This window comes from Nothoprocta perdicaria, unplaced genomic scaffold (genome assembly GCF_003342845.1).
Source record: "Nothoprocta perdicaria isolate Ctin4 unplaced genomic scaffold, notPer1 scaffold_190, whole genome shotgun sequence".
NCBI lineage: Eukaryota > Metazoa > Chordata > Aves > Tinamiformes > Tinamidae > Nothoprocta > Nothoprocta perdicaria.
In genome coordinates this window covers 1,352,082-1,371,935 of record NW_020455094.1, presented here as the reverse complement: position 1 = coordinate 1,371,935, position 19,854 = coordinate 1,352,082, and the positions used below count along the sequence as shown (strand labels likewise).

The following is a 19,854-nucleotide window of genomic DNA, read 5'->3' as shown; positions in this document are numbered from 1 at the left end:
TGTTTGTAGATGGCAAAGTCAAAGTTCATCCAGTAAAACAGCGACAGCTGCAAACTGGCAGCCAAAAATGTCTATATTAAAATGGAAAGATTTACATGAATGTGTTTAAAAATGAGTGCGGACAGGAATGGGAGCTTCCAAGCAAGTTAGACAAAAATTTTAGGAGTGAAATGCCTAAAAATAGAGCTCTGAATGCATAGTTAGGCACCTATATAGAGGTTGCTTGATTTTCAGTTGTTCTGATCACCCAAAGCTCCCATTAACTTCAGGAGCAACTGTGGGTACTCAGCTGTTCTGGAAATCAAGCCACCTTTATTCAAGGGTCTAAATATGGATGTCTGTGCCTAAGTTTGGGGGAAAAAAAAGAAATACAAAAAAAGGGTTTTGCTACAAAGACGTTTTATAAAAGAAAGTAATAGCCAAGTTTCATTTTTTTCAAGTTACAATTCTTGAAAGTGAATCACCATAACAATTAATAGTGCAACATATCTGTGGCAGAAGATTTAGTCTGAGGTGAATGGAAAGCTGTTCCAAGAGCTGTAGCTCTTAATTAGCAATGTGAAACATTCCAGAGATATTTCATATTCTGCAACTGCAAAGTGTTGCCAGGCCACTTAAATCTTTTTCATAGTATTTCAGTGTTGCCATTAATAAGCTTTTCAGGCTGGTCTAGGAAAGACTTTGCAAGATTAACTTCACAAATCTGTATATATTAACTATTTAACTATTTCAGAATTACCATTTTTTCTGCTTTTGGATCAAGCACAACTGGCAGACCAGACCATCTTTTTAAATACTATAAAATATGAAGAAGGGAGAATTAATTCTATCATATGCACTTGGATATCAGAAGATTTCTGGGTTTTATTTTCTTAAAGATCTCTTTTTATGAAAAGTAATCTTGAGTTGATATTGTGCCTAAGCCATTGGCAGGTCATGACAAGCTGCGTGATTGCCAGTCACATGGAGGAAAATCTGCAAGAAAAAAAGAAAAATTACAGACTTATATACAACTATAAATTTATGTTAAGAAAGTAACAAACTAAAGGCATGTCAGATGAAGAGGACAGATATCTGTTTGCGTATCTGTGTGCATACCTATAAAAAAATGTGCATATCTTTTTATTCTTGCTCATAGGATCTGAACTTGGGGGAGTCTTGTTGCTTACTTTGAAGCAACAAGATTCTTTTAACTCTTATGACTCAGGGGGATCTCCCCATTTTCTCTAGTTTGCTATTAACCTTCCTGACTGGGGCATTTTGCCTTCTGTATTTTCAGATGTCCCAGCAGAGTTGAGCCTGGAGCATGACTGGGGGCTCAGTGCAATCCTTGGCAAGCAAGAGCATCACTCCCCTTGGACACCAGGCCAAGTCGTCACACACACTGGCTATCTTGTAAGACTCAGCCACAACGGCAGTGGCAACAGGAATGCTCAAGCCATGACCAGGGATATGATTTTAGGTCAAGTGCATGACAAAGGTAGTCCAGTAGGGAACCAAGACAATTATTATTCTCATTGCACGAAGGAAACAGGGCTTTTTAACAGTCACGAGTATTCACCTTTCAGCTGTTCTGCATTTCTTAAGAGATGCCAGTCCTCCCGATGCTAGGGAAGGTGGGAAAAAGGAACAGACTGATAGGTTTTGTCCCCAATTCCCTTACAATTTGTGTTCTCCCACCAGAAGCAGCAGTACAAGGACTCCTATTTTTTTCTTGCTTGGAGCTAGTACAATCTGATGTCCTGGGCTTAATGAACATTAAAAAGTTCAACAGCCCTGGTGGCTTATACTTCTTAGGACACTACAATGTGTTCATCTCTGCTCCATCTTGGATAGATCCCAGTGAGGTAGGTCACAGGCACAGAGGTCCAAACCGCTCTTCTTACTGGGAACTACACTATTAGCTGCTGCAATTGCAACTGTAATGTATGTAAGACTTCTCTTGGCAGTATCCTATGTGGAGTGAGACACGATTTTCACCATAGCATGGAAATATAGGGTGCACAGCTGCAGCACAGTGATGTGGAGGGTCTGCAAAATATTCTCAGAGTCAGTAGAAGTGCCAGCAGCTGCCATCCCTCTGAAAAAGCCCCTGTTTATGTACGAGTCGAGCCTCTTCCCTCACTGCATTTGTGAATCTGGCCCAGGCGACTGCAAGCTGCCCACAACACCAGAGCCTCCCCGTAATGACAGGCCAAACTTAAAGAAACATTGGGCTGGAGTGAATTTGTCATTAATAACAAATTAAATGTGCATTCCATTGTCTTTCAAACAGGACAAAACGTGTTCCGCAAAAACAGTAAGCCAGCACAGGCAGAAAGATAACCTTTCATATGCACCAAGTTGAAAGTTGTTAATAACAACTGACCTGTTTCTCGATATCTTCCAACAAGCTACTGGCACCCAGGCGAAAGAGCTCTGGTTTTAGCCACTCCACGCCTAGCTCCTCATGCACTAGCATAAGCCAAGAAAGAGCATCTTTTGCTGTCCGAATGCCTCCAGCAGGTTTAAATCCAACCTTTATAAAGAAAAAAGAAAGAAATGGAATATAATTTTAGTGATTATCGTCTCTCAAAGAACAACTAACATTTGTGTACCTGCAGCCTAAAAATGCCTGTTATGTGAATATATACATATATATGTGCAATGAGGAGTGGGGAAGCCACACTTTAGACCCCATTTCACTAAGTGTCACAAACTGGTTTTGAGGTACAAGAGAGGACTTGGCCATTAGCAAATATCAGGCCAAGGGATTTAGGCAAAACCTAGGACTGCTGAGTATCAGCTGCTATCCATGTTGCAATCTAGGTCCAAATCTAGAACAACAAACGCACATGCAACCATATAAAATCAAAATGCTGAAATAAAACACAGGATGTGACTACACTCACATGGGGAGCAGCAAGAGATGACTGCGCTTTATGGAAAGCCTGTGCACAACAGTTATACATGACTGGAGCTCTAAATGCCAACATATTTAGTGATCTATTTTTTCATTAAAAATAATCCATCCCAAAAGTACATTTGCTGACTTTGTGAACTATTTTCCTGGTGGGAATGACTTCACCAGAAATGGAAAGTGTTAGAGCTGTGAAACTTCTCTTCCCCCACATGCTGGATACCCTTTCAGTGCCTTGGTGACAGATTGGGTGTCACACTCGGTTATATGAACTCGCAGGAGACACATGCCAGGAGATACCTGTCCTTAGGGAAACACTCCCTGATGCCCCTGATCCAATCTTCTGTGCAGAACCAGCAAGCAGGAGACTCAGTGGGGACTCTCCTAAGGCCAGACTTCTGGTTGCATGCCATTTAAATACATCTCATCCTGAGACCGAGCTTGCATGCAGCAGTTTAATAAATCCTTAATAAATCCTTGGAAAACAAGGAGAACTTGCAACAAGTTTTCTGCATCAAATATCAGGGAAATCGGAACCATCTGTGTAGTGGCACAATGCGATTCTTTTTATACTTCCCCCCATCATGAATCTTTATCTTGGGTAGTCCTTTCCATTTAGTCTCCTTCTGTGAGAATTATCATGATTTCTGTGTGTGCACTCCTGAAACACCACTGCCTTGATGATTTCTCTGTATCTTATAGATATGTTAACAGAATCAAAAAAAGTATCTGTTATTTAAATAGATATGATAATTTTTATAGTGATTTTGGGAAAAACAAGCATAGAATAAATCCTTCTCTCACACTGAAGCATTCTGATAACAGTATATTTCCAATAAGATTATGAAGAATAGTAACAGGAAAAGCTTGATAAATTCAAAACACAAAGACTGTGTTTATGTGCATGGATGGATGTGTGAGTGTATGCATGCATCTGTTAACATTAGATTTCCAAAAGGAATTTAAACCACAGCAACTGGAAAAGCATCTTCTAGACAATAAATGAAAATAGTATGAATGCATTTTCCCTCAGGAAGAGAAATTCTAATCAAATTCACATTTATATTTCTTCCTGCAAATATTATACCTCTTTCAGATAATTTATAGCAAAACCTAGTAAAACTCAGTTAATAAAATAATAAAAAACACCATGCAGAATTTCTTTCCCTTTAAGCAAATTCTGAAAGGTCTTTTCTTTGCAAAAAAGCTGACAAAGACAAGCCTCTCCTCTTTTCCATTTACCAGCTTTCCAAATGGCACATCTGACTACCATAAAAATGCAAAAAAGAGGGGGAGGAAGGGGGCATTTAATTCAAGAGCAGTATAAAGTCCAGCTACCACTTTCCTGCTGTTTCACAGCATTTCATTATTTTGCTTAATAAGTTCATCTCCTCGAGAATTTTCTCTTCACCTTATATTATTAAAAGTAATAAGTTTTTCTGGATTGGGGGTTTTCCCAACAGAAAAACCAATTTATGTATGCCCTTCAATAATGACAGGAAAAGATTATTTCCCATTATATTGCACACTTTTCATATCACCACCACAGCTTATCATTCAATAAATGTTACTCTGCAACTTGTTCCTTTCCTCGAATAAGTTTAATTTCTGCATTAACCTGTTTTTCCCAGCCAACGCCTTGCTAGAAAGCATCTCCTCGGCAGCAAAATTAGTTTGTTAAGGAAACCGTTTAGAAATCTCTTGTCACTGATAATATTGTCTTCGGTTAATAAAAGCACATAAAGTCAGTTTACATCTTATTCAGTCACACACATGCATGCAGACATAAGCACTCTTTCTTAATAACACATTTTATACTACGAATGCGTTCTTCTAACGCCAAAGGTAAATTCCACATTTATTGCCAATATCTCCACAAAGTTTGTGATAAAGCAGCAAAGCCTCCCCTTCGGCTGATGGCTTGTCCGGTCTGCACACGTGCTGAGGACAGGCACCTGGTCTGAGGTTGACAGCAACGCTGCTCCCACCCAAGCAAGACTCTGGGAGCCCCTGGAGCTGTTGTGCAGCACGGGCAGATGTGGGCTGGGGAAGGGACGAGTGGGCAGCGGTGCAGCATCCATGCTGGCCTCACCTAGACTGCTGTGGAAAGCTGATGGAAGTGCATCTGACCTGGTGTCACGTGCTCCGTAAGCTACAGCACCCACCAAAGCCAGCTCAGACCCCATCCCAGCACTCACACCATGCCCTAACATCCCACCGTCATCCCATCACATGGCCACCCGCAGAAGGGCCAGCTGGAGAGGTCCCCAGAAATGGGCAGAGCATCTTACTTAACATCGTGGTCTCCTTTCCCCAGGGCACAGGTATGGAGACAGACCCCTGCCAAACACCCGCACTGGGTCTAAATGGTGGGCTTCCATTTGTCCCGGGACACAGCAGGTGCAATGGGGATTTAAGGCTTCCTAAGGAAACTCCCTCCTCTTGTCCCGCTCTGGTGCGAAGATGGATGCACGGGCAGCCCATCACAAGGCCTGCCCTAAGCTCCTCACTCCTGCCCACTTCCCATGACCATAACCTGTCCAACACATAGTATGTCCTGGGACATTATGCTCCCCTTTCCCCATCCCTGCTCCCAAGAGGCTCCATCCCACCAGCTCCACTTCTCTCAGGACCATCCTGTCTCTCCGACCAAGGAGGAGAAAAGCAGAATTTACCCCTTGGCCAAAGTCAGAAAAGACAGCCATGTACCCTGGACAATGGCTGTAAATTTGTGCAGCTCCATGGAAGTTCATGGAGCTGTGCCAATGCCTGTCAACTCCAGATGGGAAGCTACCCTAAATGGAGGTGATCATTTAAACACATTCAAAGACCAAGCAGCAGGGGATGGATTAAGATCACATGTGTTTTGAGGGAATGGAACCACAGCTAGTCACGGGAGGAAGGTCCAAGGTGTCTTGGTGGCTCTTCTTTTTGAAAATGAAGCAGTTGTTGGCAAAGAATACAGGGAATGTGAGAGCAAAGGCCCATCACCTATTGTTTATAGTATCACAGAAACTAATGTAAGCAGACTTGTATGCTTTGTACTTTAAAACTGGGGGTCTTGTTTTCTTTCGAATAAACCTGCGTGGTTGATCTCTAGACAAGCAATGAGAATCACCTTATTGCCAGTTTCCCAGTGGAAATCCCTAATGGCTCGCATCATAACTACTCCCACTGGCAGAGTGGCATTTTCGATTTCTTTTCCTGTAGACGTCTTTATAAAATCAGAACCTTGAAAGAAGTAAAAAGCATTTATGTTAGTTTCAAAAAAAAAAAACCCCAAAAAAAACAAATCTGCACAAATATCTTTCATGCCCTCCAAGAATATCCTTATACCTTACAATAATTCTGAAGCTTTTCTCCTCCTGCCTCTGTGATAGTGGAATTAACCCTTAAACTTCAGAGGAATTACAACATCCTGGGGCAGGGAGAGGAAGGGGACAAGGGAGCACCTCAGTGCTTAATTTTTTGCTACAGCTGTCAGACCAACAATCTCTTCAAGACTATTTATACATACGTTCGTAGGTGTGTATATATGTATCTACCTATATCTATGTATGTATGCGTATATATATGCAAGCATAAACCTGTAACACAAATTAATCACAATAAGGTAGATGATTTCCTCTGAAAAATGTTTACCTATAAATCAACATTTTAATATTATCACAAAGATCTTTTTGAATAAAAACAATTTTCATCAGGTTTTTAATTAAACTTTGTATCCATTTAGTGTCACATTTGACAGCCAAGTAACCTATCTCCCACAGCTCTTTAAAGAAAAAGAAAGAAATCCCATGTGTATTTATAAAACCAGCTCTGTGATACTGCAAACAGTGGAAAAAAACTCATTTCTTATGTATTTTGTAACTGTAATATTGCAATTTAATGTATTTTAAGCCATGAACAAATACAATGCCAAAACAAGGTCAAAAGCATCTGTGCTATTTAAAAAAGCAGAGTTAATGTTGGCTTTTTTTCCCTGCCTTCTCATTTGTGTACGCTGCCGTCCTGTCCTACTGTACATCTTGAATACTTGTGTAGTGGTTTTATAAATGCTTGCTGTTCTGGGTTGGATTTAAATGAATCCTTCAATACAGTATTCTGTTTATAAAGAGCTAAGAAAGTCTCCCCCACAAAAACGGTTGGCACTGTCTGATCCTGCATTGGCACAACACAATGACAAAACTCCTTTAACTGCATCAGGGCGTACTTCATCCCTGGGAAGCTACTTCTTGGAAAAGGTGTACCATGGGATCATTAATTATCAAAATTAATCGAGAGGAGAAGAGGGCTAATTCAAATACAGTGCAGTAGTGCCTCATACACTTAAGTCAATTGGACCTGCATCTGCTTCCACTTCAAACCTGGCGTAGGGTCTGTTTTTTCTCTGAATGACGACGCCTCTACAACATCCTCTGAAGAGCAGTGTCACTCCTTGCTCAAAAGCAGAGTTGCTTGACCACACCTGGCTGTGTACTGCAGAGCCCTGTGTCCCTCACAAAGGCTGGCACACACCTCGGTCTCAGCCCCATGGGAAGTCGGGACAAAGCCAGGCATGTTTCTGTATCCAGTAATTCAGGTGAACTCCAGCTGTATCATCAACATGGAACCTAGGTCTTCTCTGTAGGCTTCCAGCCTAGGCACTAACTCAGCCCATTAGTGGTTGAATTGCACCATCATATGACAACTCCCTTTCTAAGGAGAAATGAACCCTCACGAACAAAGATCTAACCCCGGAGAAAAAGAAATATGGAAAAGAGGCAATTAGTAGTTACTGAGCTTTGCAAAGAACTGTACCCATATGAGAGACAGCAGAAGTACAACTTTGGAACTACTCTCTTTCAGGGATGCACTGCGGACATCCAACAGTCACATTACACAAATAATAGCAGAAGAGAAACTTTAACATTGCCAAATTGTATTTTTAATTTCCCTTTTGAAATGTAGTGCTTAAAGTCCTTCAGTGCAATACTTTTCTTTTTTTTTCTAGTATAAGGTAAGTCAAAGCTTTTGTAAGTCTTATAATTACAAGTCTCTACGGTACAGTTTCATTAAAAACTTTCATTAAACAACAGCTGCCCTTGTATATGGTCTTCTAATCAATTTGGTCAAACAGAATGACTTCTAATCAGCTGTTGATAAAAATAGAAGATGAAATTTTAATTCTAATAGATTAGCCACAAACTCAAGATAGTCTTCAAAATCCATCTAGCTCTATTCTCCAGTGGATTTAACGACTATTCAGCAACTCATTACTAAATAGAACAAGATGAACATTTTCCAGTTCATTAAAGAAATGTACTATGTATTTTTGCATTGTCCTCATGATTCGTTACAGGGAGTCTTAATTACAAGATAATGGATAATGGTTATTAAATGCAGACTCCAGTAATGAAGCTCTATTCATTTGCGAGCCTCAGAGACTGCAAAGAGGGGAAAATAAAATTACTAGCTTCAAAAGATTAACGGATCAAATTATTATTCAATTTTGAAAATCTCATTCAGACTTCATAGAAACAAGAAGAGATTAAAAACTAGTATTAGTACAAAAGTACTGCATTTATATATTTATTTTTAAATAATATCTTAAGGCTATTACTAGAATAATCAGCTTTAGATGTGATTATTAGGCAAACATACAGCCAATTTAGTAGCATCCTTTAACAATGGAAACAATGCATTTTTATTTCCTGAACAAATTCTATTTATGATACAACAGCCGGCTAGTAGGATTCCATACAGAGCCTTGTAGAGCACGGAAGATGTATGCTAGCAGAGAGCACTACAATGCCAGGTATTCTAAATGTTTGTATCTCACTTACGAAAAGAGGGATTAGAAAAAAAAAAAAAAAGAAATCAACTGCTGCTTTAGCAACCACATCATTAAGAATTTATGCCAACCTTGTAATAATAACAGAATTTCATCAATTCTATTTTTTTTCATGTTTGTATAAACCAAAACCTAAGGAAAGAAATTCAGGAAGAGTTTCATCTCGAAATTTAGGGGATGGTTTAGAACCTGAAATTTATCACCCATTCTCCCACTAGCTCTTCCTAAATGTAGACGTGCATAAAACACAGTTAATGTCAAAATATAGGCTGCATGGCTTCTTCCTTAGGTAATGTATCCTTAGGATACAAATGCAATCAAATATTAAATCACTGACTTAAAAGAGAGCCTGTCAAGGCAGATTTCTATGACCAGTAAGTCAGGAAAAGGCCAAAGAAAAATGCAAGACTCGCCCAATGTAAAACCAAATCATGTTCTTTCAGGGAACTGAGTGTGACTCCCTAAATCAGCAGTGAATGCAGACACCAAAGCTCTTCCGTAACTCAGCAGTGTGGTCCACCCGCTTCAGAGGGCTTGTTGCAAATGTCCTAAACCATCTGCAGGTGGCACATTACAAAGCTGAGGCCCATGAAGCACAAATACTTCAGCCTAACTTAATCAAAGATGAAAATCTGACTAAGTCTTAAGATATTTGAACAGTACTGTGGGTCATCAAATGCAACTCCGTTGACAGTCAGGCCATTTGGGCTGTAGCCATATGCCTTGATAAATTAGGCAGAGCATTTTAAGACATTAAATGCCCTCTTTTCTTGCTTTCTCACCCCTCTGCCACTGTAATCCAGCAAAAGCTGTTCAAACTAGGCCAGCTGAATTTGCACATGCTAAAAATAAAAGCAGTGCCTCCCTAGCTTGTTCTCCGAGTCAGTTCCTGGAGGTTAAGACAAACTCCAATACATTAGATGAGTTTTCAGTACACATACAGCATTAGTTACTGTGGCGCCTGCACAGAGGTACAAGTCTGGTATAGAGAAGCCAGTAACTTAACAGAGGTCTCTCCACAAGCATCTGCCAAAGCAGGAAAATGAATATCCTGGTGTCCTGAGGGCCAGAATGCAGCTGCCACAACTGGCCCATGTCCGTGCTATCCCCCATGTCATTCCAAAACACCACAAATTTCCCCAGTCCAGGTAAAACAGAATCGATCGGAGCAGGACAACCAGAGAACGTTACTTAGCTGACAGCATTCAGGAAACATATTATGGTTCCCTAATTAAGCAATAAGGAATAATAAGCATTGTAACAATCATAGAGTAATCACAACCTTTTGGTTGTGAAGGGCCTCAAATGCCCTTGGGGAACGATTATCTCCTGATAGCTGCAGACTCTGTGTTGTCGCCTTACTCTTAATAAAGAACAAACATGCATTTGGCAATTTTAAACAATAGTTTGGAGACTATTGCAAAGGGACAATTATGCCATACTACTTTGTGGGTACTTGCAATGAACACATATGTATCTTGGTTGCTGCAGGTCAGATAGAAGTACTTGGCCATATTGTGAATATACGGCTTTATAAAACCTTCTAGGAGCAGTGGGGAAAAGATCTGTGGCTGAGGGGGTCTTCCTAACTCCCTCCTGCTTCTGCTGACATTTTAGTAATGACAAAATACATATTATCCATATATCCATATATTATTAGTGTCCGTACAGTTCCAAGAGTAATCCTTTTATTTTAAGAGTACCTAAAATTAGGGTCTTAGGATGCACACACTATTAGCCTGACTAGGAGCTACTAGGCTATACTTGGAGCCTCCAAAAATGAAAAGCAGAGCAAGACATAAAGGATAATAAAAGGCTAATTCCTGTCAGTTGTGTCATCATAATTGTCCACTTACATGCTCTTATCCTATTCCAGTTGCAAGGTAACATAAATGTCCTGCTAGCCTAACTTTGCCATTGAGGAGGACAAGAGAATACACAGCTGGGATGAGTCAGTTCAGCAGTTTTAACTGAGCAGCTTGAACTCCATCACAAACAGCTTCACTGCCAGACCACTTGTTTAGCTGCCCCATGCATTTCCATGTGTCTAAACTAGCTCTCTTGAAAATCCTGCCTTATCACTTGGTCTTTTGTTAACTGAATATTTTGTATCTCTTTATTGAAAGGTGACTGCATAAATCCCCCCCCCAAAAAAAACCCCACATATGATCACATATGGAGCTTCATGTCTAATGTCTACTTACAAATAAGACCTTTCTGACAACCTATCCTACCATCTTAGCCTGGGCTTCAGGATTCAGAAAGGATGCCTCCTTTCCTGTTCACCACCTCCAGTAATCGGCATTCTTCAGGCCAAATGATGCCCTTAGGAGCACTTAGGCACGCACACGAAGGGACAAGTTATTAAGTCCATGCTCACGCAAAATTCCCTGCAGATGATGTCTGGAAGAATTCATCACTACTGAATTATGCATAGCTTGCAAATGTACTATTATAGTGTCTACCACAGGTCTCCATAGGATACTATTACTTAATTAGTATTAGTTTCTTGGGTGTTCATTTAAAAGGCTTCTTTAGAAGGTTCAAAAGAAAGATCTACACCACCTTCTGCTGCTGTGCTACACAGCATCAGCTCTTTTCATTTTCAGAGTGCTTCTTCCAATCCAATGCATATTGTGCACGGTGAAAGAGATGATTAAATAAGTGGCATGTGGCCCAGCCTTAGAGGCCCCAGCTGGAATCCCCATCAGTGGTGGCTCATGGCTTTAGGCTTCAAGACACACTTAAGCACAGGAGGAAATGTGTTTCTATTCCCGCTCAAGTTCCCAGGCCCAAGCAGTGCTGGGACCCTCAGAGGTGCAGGAGCAAGAGAGACACATACATGGTGCTGTAGCAGCCAAGCCTTGTCCTCTCCAACGTGGGAGCAGCAGGACTACGGTGAACCTTAAGTAATTCCTGGATTATTATGACCTTGTTAAACCTCATGATTTTTTACTGAGATTCTAATTTTTCTTCTTTTAAGCTGAGCGCCATGTTTTACACCCAACGGCTTTACAGCACATGCCCTATATTAACCTTATTTCACTTTGCAGATGGTATTACTGAAACCAGTTAAGCAGCTTGCTAAATGACACATAACGAGCCAAAAGAGACAGAGAACGAAAGAAATTCATGCATCCTAACACCTACTCCTAATACACATTTCCCCTTACTGTATCCTGTTAAAATGCTTTTATTTCACAGATTATTCTGCGTGGCTCCCTTGCATGGACAGCATTTAGCAGAAAGAGGCAGGGAAGCAGGCAAGGCTGAGCACTGTGCTCATGCTGGCCATGCTGTGTCCAGAGAGAAGAGAAACATGGCTTTCACATCATCACTTGGCCACTGAGAGACACAAGTCACTGCCAAGAGGATCCTGGAGCAACATAAAGGTTGTCTTCTCCTTCCACATTAGATGCAGGCACTGAGGTTCTCAGTACCAAGCCAGGTGTTGGTGCTAGGCTGGGGTGAAGAAACAAAATACTGGGAGAAAATCCATTTGCTTTGAAAATCTTACCCACTGGGCTTCTTTTGCAAATGATGCATCATTTGCTTGTTCACATTTAAAATAACCTAAACAATGATAAATTATCATAAACTGTGGCACAACGAAACCAGCTCCCATCCACATCAAGCTTCAACTTGTTGTCATTCCTGTTTTTGGATCAATACATCTTAAGTCTCTCAAAATGCTGTCCAGGCCATGACATGTTACAAAATGAGGCTAAAGCCCTAATAGAGCTACCATAGATCTACCATAGCCCTAACAGATCTACCAGTAGTACGATTTGGAAGAAAACAGTAAGTATGTACAACTAGCTGTGAACCACAGCACCGCATGGCATATTGCATACCATGCTTTAGCCCTCCTTATTAATGTTGATGACAACTTTTAAACAAATACATTAACACTAGAATTCCTGTATGCTTATATATTGTCTCTTGTGACGAAATTATTCAAATTGAAGAAACAGCTCCTTAAAATGCACTTGGAGATACTCCATACTGAACAAAGCAAGGAGAAAATTAGTCTACTTTATCAAGATTAGAAGGTACTGTGAATTTTAAGCATTTTTTAAAAAGATACATAATACAGCCAAAATCATGACACTTCAATGTCACTTTGAGTGTTTTCCGAGCTTTCCTGATAAAAGCAGCTTAAGATTCTGCTCCGACTCTAATGCAGAGGAAGGTAGGATAGATTTTTGAGATTTAAAAGCCCTGTCTCAGGGGCATGGCCAGAAGCTGCCCAGCATCCAGCCTCCTCGTTGTGCACACGACAGAGGGCCCCTTGCCTGCTGCTCCCTCTGTGCAAAAAAGGCAGCTGGCACAGAGGCAGCTCCTACAGGTTTCCAGGACTGGGGATACTCCCAGGATCAAAGGTGTTTCCCAAGAGCACGTCGTGGCCAACATCTTGCCTTCAGCCGTGCCTGAAATAAAGGTAAAGTGCCAGATCTCCCCAGACTCGGGCTCATAGTTGTCCTTGTTGCCTCCTTGCTTTCATAATCGAGGCAGAACTGGCTTGCTACAGGCTTGCACAGAACTTGTGTGCTCTAGCTTGAGGCAGCCACTTGATTACTGGGAAAATGTCACGCATTTAGTTCAATTTTTAGCATACTAAAAAGCCCTGTCACAGTCAACTTAGGAACAAGCAGATTCTGCTAGGGGCCACCTGGATGCATGTGCTGTGTCCTCTCCTGGTACTACGGCTGCCCCTGGAGCAACCCCTGGAAGGCATCAGCCACAGGTACAGTGTGGCACATCATTGCAAGGCAGGGCTGTTAAAATGGCAAGTGTCTCACAGGCTATTCTTTCCTTCCCAGCTAGGCTTATTTTTCAAAAGGCACTTTCTTTGCTGGCAGTGAACCTCTCAGAGTTTTTTCCTCTTCCTTCCTTTGATATTACTGAGACCTGTTGCTGATAAATCCAGTCACACTCTTCTGGCATGAAAATCCATTGAAAACTATTTTAAAAAAAATCAAGAAAATCAAAAGGACCATTAAGCACCATCAGAAATTGATAGAAACACACACAGAGGCACTTTAATATGCTGGGACACAGTCCCTCCAGGTGCCCTGGCTAAGAGCCTACACCCTGGTGTGGTGACAGACAGACTGTGATCATGGTGAGCATTTCAAACCCGTGATGGTGAACCATCAGTTTGGTAATAAATGGAACTGAACACAGAAATGCACCTCTGCTTAGTCCACTGGCAAAACGGAGACAGCATTTTAATCTTTACATCCATATTTTATATGTAGATTTTACATTTTAAAAATCTACACTAAATATATATTATCATTTTGTGTTTTGGCATTTCATTCATTTTACATTTTTGGCATTTTTCATTCAATAGTGTGAATGGAAGTATTTGAGTGACAAACTTTGTGTTAGATGTAAAAATCCTCGCACGTATTTAATAGAGTTATAGGATGTCACTATTAATTGATACAGTTCATTTAATGTCTTTCTTACAGAAAAAAAAAAAAACTCTTTAAAGCTTGTAGCTCTATATAAAAATATTTAAGAGCTTCACTTTGATAACAACTGCTTCCTTCATCCACATTTGTACGTCCCAAAATAGAGTGGACAAGCAGAACATTATGCGGCCTTTCCTGGACTGTCACTGCCACTTGGCAAACCTGCAGCTACCGGGATGATGTCGCCATCGCACCAGGAAACATCATCCCTTGCTCTGTCTGTCTGTCTCTTGGTTGGTGCTTCCCAGTTTCTGACGGAGGTGGCACAAGGCTGCAATACTGTCTCTCCACTTAGACTTGATCCCAAGCTCTGCTCAGCTCATACTTACAGCTTGGGCTTTATTGTGTAAGTAATGCACTTTAGTAGTCATCTTCTGTCAAGTGCTTTAAGGCCCTCAAACATCAGCCCAACACAAAAATCGGATCATCTCCATTTAACTACCTGCTCCTACAACTTGCTGCAGTTGAAATGACAGAGTTAAACAAAATGGTTACTAGTAACAGGAGACGGTTTTTAATTTGTGAGCTAGGATACATGTGTATATGTGCAAAGTTCAGAATTACAAGATGACATTATAAGCTGTTTGCTTCTCCCAGAGTGACTTTCTAAAGCAGGTAAGTTAGTAGATGTCCTATCAGGTGAACCAGCAAGAATTAAAAAGAGTAAAATCCAGTGCAGTCAAAGAGAAAATTCCCATTGACTTGAAATGGAAACTGCATTCAGCCCTAAAAAGATAAAATTATTTAGCAACTTTATTAAAACAGTTCATCATCATAATTAAAATCCAAGTGCCTACAAAAAAAGTAGCACAAGAAAGGTAATTATTTATGAGGAGATTTTAAAAAGCCATTTATTGTGAATTTGGGAGCGAAAAAGCCTGAAAGACTTGGTAGTAAAAAGAGATTGTTTATTCATAAAACTTACTTTGGTCTTGCATACCACTAAGAATCCCTAACATCTGCTCAATGGCAGCTGTAAGTAACATTAGGAACACTCAGCCAATTTATATTTTTCCTTTTTATTAAAAAGTAAACAGGTCTTTTTCAATTATTCACTAGTAAATTAACATAGAATCAGTAATGTAGCAGCTCACATCTTGTGGAAAGGAGTTTGCAAGCTTTGTATCATCATGGTGATCTAAACCCTTTCTATGTTTCACTGACTACTTTACTCTTTATGTGTTGTCCCATCTAATTTAGCAAATGAAAATGTAGAAAACCTACATGCCAAAGCAGAGTCGTGCCCATGCATAATACAAAAATGCATCCCTGATGCCTCCAATGCCAGATTAGTAGCCTCCTTGCAACTGGAACTGTTTCTCATCTTAATTTGCCTTTGCCTGCCACCATTTGAATGTTCCTCTGAAATAATGTAAGCTCTTCTCTTGCTTCGGTCTTCCATGTAGCAGATGTCACACAATAACCTCAACTGGGGAACTCTCCTCTGAAATATTTCTAATTAGTGACACAGAACAATGATACTAATTAATAATTCTTGTGTTCTCATCTATAGCATTTCCATGAGGAGACTGCAAAGTGCTCTGCATGCTCTGCTGCAGCACTAGTGTTCCTAAATGACGCAGAAGACACAGGAACCCCTTCAACCTGAAAAAGCTTCCCCTTACTCCTCTGTTACGTATTTTTACTTATTTTCTTGAACATTTTGCAGAAGAATACATTCCTTTCTTCCCAAGTTTCTCTCATACACTCACTTTTACTTCCCAATATAAACAAGTTTCTGCAAACTAACATCAAAAAGAAGTTAAAAAGCACTGAGCAGTTCTACTTATTTTATTGGACTTTGGGGGTTTACTTCTGAGAAACAAAAGAGCATTTCCGCAGTTCACTCTGAAAATGGTTGGTTTAAACTTCCATGAGCTGTGTTTCTAACACAGGTTCTGGAAATGGCATAGCTACCCCAACACATTAGTCCATTCAAGAAGAGTCTGCCCCAAAATTACAACAAAACTGCAACTGGTAACCAGGCATCTTACTCTGAAGCTCAAGTTGGCTACATTCACAGAAGCTACAAACATATTGATGGCACTATGGCCCTAAGCAGCTAACTACAGCTGCACGTGCATGGCATCTTGTTAGCAAAGCTACACATGAAAATACTTCTCTTCCTCTTATGGAGGACTAAAGTTCAGGAGAACCATGGCCCTCCCAGGCATGACACCCCACTAGGCTGCTCTCATCCTAGGGCCTGGATTTGGTTTCAAAGCTTCTTCTTCTTTTTTTTTTTTTTTTTTTTTTTTGGTGCAAAGCTTTGTGCTTCCTTTGAGCTCTCTATATGTCCATTTTCCAAGACCAGTTGGAAGGAGGCTTTTGAAGATACAAGATTCACCATTTTGTGCTGCATAATTTAAAAGTAATATCGCTGCACAGAATACAAGTGCTACCATTTGTTGCCTTTTGGTCCATTAGAGACCAATTCACCAATCTCTTGATAAACGACAAAACTTTATCTCTGTGATGTTTGGGCTAGGCTGATAAGTTGGACATGGCACTGGTGGTATCATTGCAAACACGACAGAATAAAGAGTTTTTCTTACACAAAAAAAGTCATGGCATCATTAAGCAGGATGTTTTTCTACATTTTAGATTTACTGAGATTTATTGAGAAGTCCGTTGCAGCTGCACACTGCAGGGAAAGTCATTTTATAGCACAAATGCTAGAGGGGGGAAACATCAAAGGGGCAGATGACAATCAGATGTCAGATCCCTGTTGAATTGCCAGGAAGGCTGCGGACTTTGCTGTTATCTTTGTCTTTGAAAAATCTCCTTAAAAGTAAAACTATTACAGAAAACTTTAAGAAAGACATTGTGGGTTGATAGCTATAAATTAGGCAGCGTTAGAAATGACTGATGCTGAAATTAAAAGCAAGCATTTCAGAAATGGAATACTATAATATATAATAATATGATAATATATATAAATCAGGAATATTCCTCAGGTACTGAAATTCCAAATTTAAGTTTCCAAGAAGGGAATGCTTTGCTTTCCTTTCTACATCTTCTCGGTCTTGTTTGGTTATATTAACATGAAACTACAGGAACTGAGAAAGCCTTAGAGATATAGGCTTTAAGTAACTCAGGTACCCACCAAGGTCCCTTTGAAACTCAAAAAAATGTACTCCAAGTAATCACACAGGCAAGCTGGAAAAAGCCATAAAAGCCTCCTCTGGAGCATCACTGAAAGAAACACATTCCTGAAGAATATTCCTCTCTCCTTTGGCCATATCCTGAGAGAAGAAACCTTTGACCTTTGAAATTCTACTGAAAAGCTTGATTTTTTGAGGAAGGGAAAATATTAAAAATGAGCTTAAATTTTTGCATCTGAACAGTCTTGTTAAGCTTAGAGAGACTACACACAGATAAAGCAGTCCTGGGAATGTGTTTGCTGTAACCCAGCTGTTAAAGTTTGAGTATTCAGCCCATTTTTCTGCTCTTGATGAAGTAACGCTTAGAGATACAGTGTCAGCACAATTAGGCTGTGATCTGTTAAAAGGTGATGGGTATTACTATTTGGATGTTGGTGTGTTTGAAGATGAAGCTTCTTGGAGAAGGAGATTATTCAAAATCTCCTTATGACTAACTTCTGGTCTCATCCGACTAATTTTTGCCCCACTTTCATGTCTCTCCTTTATGTTTATGTCCATCTCTTGTCACGTGTTTTTATTTTTCATGGCACTTCTTATGTTCCTTATAAGTAAATAGGTTTATTTGAATGAGTGTCCATGGTGTTTCAGAACTGCTCATTGATGTACAAGATCACACGTTCCTAATGTATTTTTCCATTCTTTCTCTTTAGAAGTCTAATTCTACGTTCTGCTATCTTGGGCATATATCTTCAAAATAATTTCAGATCAGATAAGCGTGATCACTAGGCCTTGCCACCTTAAGAAGTAAAAACAACAAAATCCCAGGACCTGCAACCCTAAAATCAGACTTAGTTTATTTCTACATCTATATCAAGTCTCTGTTAAGGGACTGTATTTCCAGCTACTGCTCCTACTTACAATCTCTTAAAAGATACTTTAATATTTCATGAGCCAATTTTGTATAATTGATACAGTAAATTAAATATTTATTTCTATTTTTCACTTGTTTAGTAGAATTTAACACCTGCTGCTAACATAATAAAAAAAAACCTGAAATATCAGAAAAATAAATAGTACCCTGTACATCTATTGATTTTACATAATATTTCCATGTTTTAAAATTACATTCTTTCAAACCATTACCTTCAATACAGGAGCTTCACAGAGGCTAAGTTTCTTGCTATGAAGCTGTGCTATTTCGATGGCATCTTTCACTAGAACTATTCACTATGCAATGATTTCTGAGTTGAAGGCAATGCGAAACTTCGAAAGTTTTAACTCAAATTCCAGCAAATTATTTAACATAGAAACAAGGTTTCGTTCATGAGGAAAATTAACGCAACAGGGGTGCTTCCTCGGCTCTCTGCATCAGTTGCCATAAATTGAAAGTATACCATTTAGATACTCCTTAATTAACATGCTTTGCAAAGATCCTGAAAATCAGCAAAAGAAAAATGCTATCCAGGCATTTAGAGAGTTGGTTAATAGAAGGCTGACCCATCCCAACAGAATGCCGTGCTGTCAGTACAAGGCTAATCACCACAAGCTACTAATTTGCAGCCAGTTTCAATGTTGAAGTGTAAAGAATGGCCACTTTCCTCACAGATCAAGTAACAGAAGTCTGTGCAGTTCAGGGTTTAAACCCTTATGATAAGTCACAGCCCTATGGGGCCTGAAGGACTCGTTAACTCTTTGAATACAAGTGTAAAGAGTAACATGTTGCATGACCCTTACTTAGCCTGTTGCGTATCTCATGGCCTGTGTGGTCTTCAGTGCTGCACCAAGTCCAACTCAGCAGTGCTCATCAGCAAATTTCCAGGCTTTCTCTTGCTCGGTTTGCTGATGTGAACTCTAACAGGGTGCAATCCAAACAAGGAGAATGCCTTCTACTTGGCGGAATACATTTCCACTTACCCTTTAATTTACCAGACCTCAGAAAGCCCTTGTATAAAACTGGCAGTGCACAGATTTTATGTGGCATGTTGGGAAGTTTAACCAAGGTGTTAAAGGTGACAGCAAGTCCGGAGATGCTCTGTCATCTCAGACAAATCAAGGCGAGATGCAGGGGTGTCAAGAAATGCTGTGGATGTGGCACAGCCAGATAAACAGGCAAAGAGCAGACAGATGTCATTGGTTTCACATCCATATTTCTTCTGTGACTTGAGTAAAAGCTCTACATTGTTGTTTTCTCATTACAGTAGGACATCATTAATACAATAAGTGTTCCCCAAAATTAGCAAGCTTAATGAGTCACCAAACACCCCGGTATGATAAGCCTGAGCTACCCCCAGGAACTGTCTCCCCGCTGATATGACTGTACAGTCTGGCTAGTGTACAGTTCAGCAAGCATACAAATAAATGCATAACAAAGTGTGGCATCACATGCATTTCTACATGCATCTGTGTTTCTAGCTTAACAAAGTGCAAACAAATGAGGTTTTACTGTACACCCTCTAACTCTGTTTTCCCCTCACAGTGTGTCTGCATTTTTCAACATTTCTTGTTTCCCTTCTGCATCCTTCGGTCCTCTCCTTACCT

General features: G+C 40.1%; 1 protein-coding gene across 2 annotated transcripts in view; it reads right to left on the bottom strand.

The window, feature by feature from the left end:
* Positions 1-494: 494 nt before the first annotated feature.
* DERA (deoxyribose-phosphate aldolase) overlaps positions 495-19,854 on the bottom strand; it is a 44,551-nt gene continuing 25,191 nt past the window's right edge. The window contains exons 7-9 of one of the 2 annotated variants that reach the window (XM_026037121.1): positions 6,018-6,130; positions 2,369-2,518; positions 495-975 (exon numbers count right to left, since the gene is read on the bottom strand). In XM_026037121.1, coding sequence (XP_025892906.1) covers positions 919-975; positions 2,369-2,518; positions 6,018-6,130 — 320 coding nt within the window. In that variant the 3' untranslated portion in view covers positions 495-918. Of the gene's footprint in view, positions 976-2,368; positions 2,519-6,017; positions 6,131-19,854 lie in introns of those variants that run through there. The other variant, XM_026037122.1, reaches the window with a different exon arrangement.